Below are 7178 nucleotides of genomic sequence, written 5' to 3'. Positions count from 1 at the left end.
GGACCACTTTAAGGATGTCTATCACACTTGTCCTCACTGTCAGCGGGTTCTTCACGTACACAGGAGGGCGTGCTTCAAGTGAAGACTTTTAAATGTAAAATCATACTTCCACATCTTCAAAATTGGTTTTGTATTTTAGGGTGTATCACGTGTTTAATCTATTTTTTGCTTTAGATTTAATCACATTTTGTTAAATAAATAAGTTTTATCAATCCCTTTGTAGTGTCCTGTTTTTCAACACACTTACTTAGCATTTTTATTTTTCTCTCCAAAATAAAAGCATTTTGGAGAGACATTCTTACTGAAAACAAAGCTCCCATTTCATGGTTGACATGACTGTGTTTTCTTTAGTTTTAATTAAAGCTAAAACCCTTGAATCATTGTGGATTAAATCCTACTTTTGCCCTTGTGCTGCGTGTAGTAAACGTGCTCTCACTGATCAGACTGGAGGATTACAAGAGTAGGTTTATTTTAGAGCTTTGAGCCTCTAGGTAATCAGCACTGAGATGTTGCAAAGGCTTTTATTGACGTCTTCTGAGACCGTGCACGCTTTTTGAGACCTGCCAAACCACACCCTTCATGTTGAGTTTAAAACATCAACGTGTGTGGCGTTTCATGGGGAAAAGAGCACCGGTTAAGGTCATGAGCAGTATACTTACTTCCTGATGATTGCTGCATGGCTGAGAAAACCTCAAGGTACCATGGCTGCTTAAGTAAATCTCCATCTTTTGTATTTTCCTCCTATTTTTTCCAGCACTTTCGGCGCAAAAGAGAATTCATCTTTTATTTGCTCATCTGTGTTGCCAAAATGCCATTCATACCACCAGTATCGATTGCACGCTCTGTATCAGGACTGACTGGAAAGGAGAGAACGGTCAGCACAGCAGCCACAAACTCAACTGCAAAAGCTAAAGATTCAAGAGAAAGCAAAGGTGGCTCGGTCAAGGAACGTCTGACTTTAAACCTGAAGCACCTAGGAAGGAAGAATCCGCCCAAGAGTCACCTTCCGACCGTAAAAGGAGTATCAGCGGTTGAACTGAACCCAAAGAAAAGGGATCGCTTTTTCTCTTCATCCCAAGCTGGTAGCTCTCCTACGTCCACCTCAGGAGAGTGTCTGCCAAAGAAACAGCCACACAAACCTGTGAGCCACAGCTCTGTCAAGAGTGAACCAACACTGAAGGGAAGGACCAGAGACCAGGAGGGGGCCCGTTTTACATTGACCCTCACCCCTGAAGCCGTGCTGTTGCTGCAGCGGAGGAACAGTGAAAAGCATCAGCGATCAGCTGCCAGACATGCTGGTGCTGGAGGCAGTGCTTCAGGAAACGCCACGGATGCCAGACGCAGGAGGCTGCAGTCAACACCTCCAGGAAATGGCACAGTAAATGGCAGAGTGACGGCAAAAAAACCAGCTGAAACTGACTTGGTAGATATAAGCTCAATTGTGAAAGTTTCCCTCCTAAATGAGAAACATAAATACGATGATGTGGAGTACGAAGAGGAAGACCACTACGGCGTGGACGAGCATGTGGTGCTGAAATGCACGGAGTGGCTCCGGGGTCTGGAGAACACAACCGTTACAGTTAGGGACAGTCTGAAAAGGAGTTCAAACAGCCTGAAAAGTTACCAGGGAGACTTTTAACGTGGGATTTGGTTAAAAAAAATGTTCCCATTATTTTAATGTTGATTAGTTTGTATGTCTTGTTTTAATTAATGAAAACAGGACAGCCGTCTCATTTATCTGGCATTTGCTGTAAGTTTAATTTTAACTCTTAAAACATTTAAAGACTTGTGTTTTCTTGAAAGACCCATACATTTTTTATCCAAACATTTGGTTAGTGAGGCACTGTGTGGTTTCCTGCCAAGTTGAATTTTGAAAACCCTTTTGACAGAAGATTAATGTGTGGATGACTAATTTCAGAATGTGATGATATTGTTGTGCAAAGATTTGCATAGTCTTTATAAACGGTTCCTGTAACATCCATGCGTGTATGTGGTTATAATCTTAGAAATTGTAAAAATAAGTTTAAGCTCAACATTTGCATGAAAAATTAAAGGATTGAAAAACATGCTATTTTTGGAAAATCCTGAACTTTTCTTCTTGAATTGAACATGCACGCAATGCTTTGCATGTGTACATCTTTTTAAATGGTAGGCAACAATATTTTTGAGTTTAAGTATTTAGACAAAACTTTTTACCAGTGGGTTGCAAATAGAAAAGTGCTTAAAAATAAAAGGGCAAAAGCAGAACATCTAAAGTTAAAGTCCCATTAGTTTTCACACACCAACATGTGTGAAATGTGTTCTCTGCATTTGGGCAATCCTCTGGAGGAGGGGTGAGCTGCAGACACAGGCGCACTTGGGAACCATTTGCTGGTTTAACCCCCCAATCCAACCCCTTAATGCTGAGTGTTGCGCAGGGAGGCACTGGGCCCCATTTTTAGAGTCTTTGGTATGATTAAACCTGGATTTGAACTCACAGCTTTCCAGTTTCAGGGCGGACACTCCATCAGCTAAATGAATAATGGGGAGATTTGAATTTAATGAAAGAAGAAAGATCAAAATAACTCTGTGCATAAATGTATTTCTATTTTACACACTTAACTGTGGCACAGCAATCATGGAATCCTCCATATTTAATGAGATTTGAAGGAAGAGTCAGATGATGCCAATGAAAACACTTTGCTTTAATGTTATTGATTTTGCACAAGATGTCCAACTCATACTCTGACTTAAAGAGTATGATAAACATTTTTCACCCTGGAGCTATTTTCTTCTGGGCTTTAAATGTGATTTGACTTTTTTCTCTTCATTCTGGGTAGCAACAATTAACAGCAGCCAAAAAATAAAAAAATGAAATAAAAAAACTGAGTAAAAAACCAAGGACCAAATTTGACCCCATGGGTTCTCCAAGGTTAAAGGTTAGCAGATTTGTTAATATTATAATCGAAATACTAAAATAAATGTCTGGCAAGATAATAAATACAATTTCTGCAATTACTCCAACATTTTTTTATGAGCCATCTTTTTTACTTTATCCTGAGAATACCCGTGGAATGTAGAATTTGCTTACATTTTTTTTTACCCATCGGCCAAAGTTAGCTCACTCACTATAAGCAGCTTTGTAAGGACTTAGACACTGGCTTTCCCCTCGGTAGACGCTCACTCAAGCAAAGTCAACAGCACTTAGTGACAGCTTATCGCCTGGTCAAATGTTACAGCATGTGCGCCAGTGAAAGAGCATCAGCCAGTCAGACATGTGCTTTTGAACAAACAGGAAGATTTTAGAATTTCAAAAAACGTTACCAATATAAACACATTTTTTTCCTTTATATTATTGTTTCACTTGTCAAAATAAAGTGAAAGAGTGCAGAAATTGATGCTGGGCTATGCAAGCAGAGTGTCCTTCATTTCCAGCGGTTGACCCGTCGCAGCTGCACGTAGGCCAAGACCATGCAGATGATGATGATTCCCAGTAGAGCAACGATGTTCTGCCAGAAGCCCCAAACAGAGTAGTCCAGGCCCATGCTCACCAAATACAACTCTCCTGGGAAGCTGCATCACCGAGGGGAGAAACCTCATATCAGGAGGATGATGATGATGTGCTTAAAATCTGCCAATGTGATCACACTTACATGGTGGTGTTATCGTAGAACACTTGTCCTTTCATCTCATTGATGAATGCAGCCTAAAAGAAAAAAAAAATCAAACACTTATGAATAAAATATCTAGCCTTTTCTTTCTCCATTCACTCAGTAACTTACATTTAATCCATATCTGAAAATGCTGATCCATTTAAGCCAAGAGAGCCAGTCCAACATGGCATTGAGATTGACAAGATATCCACCAAAGACCTACAACAGGAGAAGAACACTTTAGAATGAGATGGAAGTTCTTTAACATGGTGTTCAAAATGGTGCTGAATTCTGTGGTTTTCACCATCATGAAGACGAAGGGCAGAGCTATGAGGACGTTAGCCATTGCAAATGTCGACACACTGGCTGAAACGAGGAAGGCGAGGCCACATCCTGCCAGACTGACCAGAGACATGATCAGCGCGAAGCAGATGAAGTTTACAAAAGCTGGCTTCAAACCTGAAGGACACAAACCAGTCTTCAGTAAATCATTCATGGTGAGTTTTTAACAGCAAAATTAGAACCTCCAATATCTGAACCTATTTTGTCCCTTTCTAAAGTGAGGTACCCTGGACAGGTCACCAGTCTGTCACAGGGCTACAATGACACACCTAGGGGCAATTTAGAGTTATCAATTCACATATGATGCATGTTTTTGGAGTGTGGGAGAGAGCTAGAGTCCTTAGAGAAAACCCACACATGCACAAGGAAAATATTCCACTCAGACAGATCCCAGCTGGTACTTAAACCAAGTCATTCCTGTTGTGAGGCAAGAGCGTTAACCACTGTGCAGCTATAGACATTAGTAAACTTAATTAAAATAGTTTAGAAAAAAAAGGTTAAGCTTTTATATTTTTGTGTTCCCCATTTCTTTTAGGAGCTCTGTTCAAGAATTTGAAAAAATAATATATTTATTCATTTTCTGAACCTATTGATTCACTAGTGTTGGGTAAAAGCAGGGTATACCCTGAACAGGTTTCAAATCTGTTACAAAGCTGCACAAAAGAATAAAAATAGAATATAGATTCTTCAACTGAAGCATGTTTTGGACTGTGGGAGGAAGCTGGAGAACCCACACGAGCATGAGGCAAACACACAAACTCCACACGTTAAGGTCGCAGCTGAGATTTGAACCTCTTGTTGTATGCTAACCATTACGCCACCGTGCAGCCCTCCAAAATAATCCCTGCTCTGGTTTTCTTCTCAACACCCACACAACAGTTTAGCACCAGAAAAAAAAAGTGAGCATTTTTGCTTGCATGCAGATACATTACCCATCATATAGTAGGCAATTGCTGAAAACACAAGGATTGGAATGATGCGGTTAGGAAGAAGATCAGCAAAGATTTTGGACAGGAAGTAAACGGAGGTGCGATAGTAGCCACTGGAGTTCTCATGTCTGTAAGACAAAAAAAAAATCACATACATGTAAACATGATCATATAGATAGAGACCACATAAACAGTAAATAGCTCCTTGGAAACAAATATTTCCAACTTTAAAATTGAACGGTTAAACTTACCCTACAATTAGTTTATTTCCTTTATTAATTTCATTTTAATAGTTTTTTTTCTTCCAAAATATGAATTAACTGACTGGTTATCTCAGAATTCAAATTTAATTCACAGATGTTTGTTTTTCCCCAGATTCTTATTTTAATTTCAGAATACAGATTTGAATTTTGAAGGCTGAACAAAGTGGAAGTCCTGAAGACAGAATGTGGGTTTTGAGTTTTAAAATTCTAAGTTTCATTGAAAGTTTTATATTTTCTTGGTTTTATCTTATTTGATATTTGGGCAGTTTTTTTCCCTTCAATCTCATTAACCGTATAACAACTTGTATAAAAAAAAAATTACAAAAGATATTGAAAAAAAAAACAATAAACCATCTCACACAAAAACAGATAATTTTGAAATGAAAATAAATAAGAGAACAGACTTTTGTGTTTTTTTTACCTTAATGAGTCTGCTCTTTTTTTTAAATCTTGAATTAAAGTGGGTTATCTTGTTTGGCAAGTTTTGCTTATAAATGTAAATTTAGATAATAATGACATATATGAATATAAAATTAAAAAGTACTCATCTTAAAAAAAACTGAAAAGAAAAAAAGAATCAGATTATCAGTGTGGGAGTGCACATAAAACATTTAAAGCTTAACTCACATGAAGATTGCTCTTTCGTTGATGAAAAGCTCCACAGCAGAAAGGTTCCCAAACACCATGTTGATGATGAGGAAGAAAAACGCTCCACTCCTGAGGTGAAGAAAGACAGAAAAATATGTTGAGTTTTCCTTTCATCTCAACCTCTGTTTTACCTTAACACAATCAAATACTTTAATTTAAGTTTGTATTATTTTGTCAGTGATGTGTCTAACTTTAAAATAAATAATTTAAGATTTAACCATCTTGTTCTTCGAAAAGTATATATATATATAATAAAAAAACTTTATTGTGTTTTAAAACTTGCATAAGCAGTGGGTAACTTTTTATTGGCTCCAGGTAACACTCACCTGTTCTGCAAAGCCTCAGGCAGTGTCATGGGCATCTGGTAGTAAATGAGGCCCACCAGAATGGCAAAAAAGACTTGGAGAGCCAGCTGGGCATAGGAGGTCTGTGGGTTCCTGATGATGTTCCTCACTGTCCTGCCGCACACCACTCGCATCTGTCTCACACGCAGAAACATTGTTACATTTTTATGACTTCGATGACAGGGTTCAACTAGTGGACAGCCAAGCTCATTCACGGCTGACAGGGTCATTAAACTCTGTGTCCAAACATCATAAACTCCTCTGTCCCTGTTCGCCATTGAATGTTGTATTTGAATGTCTTATCCAGTTGTTTTAATTAAAGAAGCATGTTCTTTCTCCCACCTTTACAAATAGGTTTGCTCACCTGATAGAGAAAAGAAGTGGCGTAGCCGACCTTCTCTTTATTTATGCCGTTATTTTCAGTGCTTTTATTGATGTGGTCCAACTCCTCCTTCATGTTCTTGTACAGCTGGGACTGACGGTACTTTTCGGACAAGGGTTTTAGACTTTTCTCTTAAAAAAACAAACAAACAAACAAAAAAAAACATTAAACTCGCAACATTGTAGACACATAAGGACACACGTTTAAAAAAAATCAATGAAATCAACATGCGGGGTACCTCAGGGGTCAATTCTGGGACCAGGGTTTGCTTTTTATTTCCTTTTTCTGTAGTGGATTTTTTGAGACACAATACCCAATTCAATATGTCGATGAATATATTTAAAGGGCATAGCAATTATTTTTTTAACTAAAAAATGTAACTAAAATCAAATCCATCCTTCCTATGAATCAAGTGGAAATCCCTGAATGGTTTCACAACTTAACAGTTGGATTCATGCAGTTTATTCACTTCAATTAAATCTTATTTTTTAAGTTTACTCATTGCTCTGAGAATTAAAAGATAAAATTATGGTGGATGTGCCTTTTTTATATAAAGTTGAACGAGCTGACATTGAACATCAAGCATTAAAGGTAAATTCTTCATTTTAAATCTCATCTTAAAGTCTACCCCCCCCCCT

General features: G+C 38.1%; 2 protein-coding genes across 2 annotated transcripts in view; one reads left to right on the top strand and one right to left on the bottom strand.

Annotated features, from left to right (window-relative positions):
• Positions 1–304: 304 nt before the first annotated feature.
• On the top strand, positions 305–2064 carry LOC112137491 (proline-rich protein 18). The gene has a single exon (XM_024259829.2). It carries the CDS (start codon positions 677–679, stop codon positions 1637–1639), a length of 963 nt encoding a protein of 320 aa, XP_024115597.1. The 5' UTR covers positions 305–676; the 3' UTR covers positions 1640–2064.
• Positions 2065–2663: 599 nt separating this feature from the next.
• abcg2b (ATP-binding cassette, sub-family G (WHITE), member 2b) overlaps positions 2664–7178 on the bottom strand; it is an 8582-nt gene continuing 4067 nt past the window's right edge. Inside the window, exons 8-15 of the mRNA XM_024259787.2 lie at positions 6523–6671; positions 6141–6292; positions 5794–5883; positions 4907–5031; positions 3937–4091; positions 3762–3851; positions 3633–3685; positions 2664–3552 (exon numbers count right to left, since the gene is read on the bottom strand). Coding sequence (XP_024115555.1) covers positions 3405–3552; positions 3633–3685; positions 3762–3851; positions 3937–4091; positions 4907–5031; positions 5794–5883; positions 6141–6292; positions 6523–6671 — 962 coding nt within the window. The 3' untranslated portion in view covers positions 2664–3404. The remainder of the gene's footprint in view (positions 3553–3632; positions 3686–3761; positions 3852–3936; positions 4092–4906; positions 5032–5793; positions 5884–6140; positions 6293–6522; positions 6672–7178) is intronic.

This window comes from Oryzias melastigma, linkage group LG1 (assembly GCF_002922805.2).
Source record: "Oryzias melastigma strain HK-1 linkage group LG1, ASM292280v2, whole genome shotgun sequence".
Taxonomy (NCBI): domain Eukaryota; kingdom Metazoa; phylum Chordata; class Actinopteri; order Beloniformes; family Adrianichthyidae; genus Oryzias; species Oryzias melastigma.
Note: the sequence above shows the minus strand (reverse complement) of the source record. Positions and strands in the feature narration are given on the sequence as shown.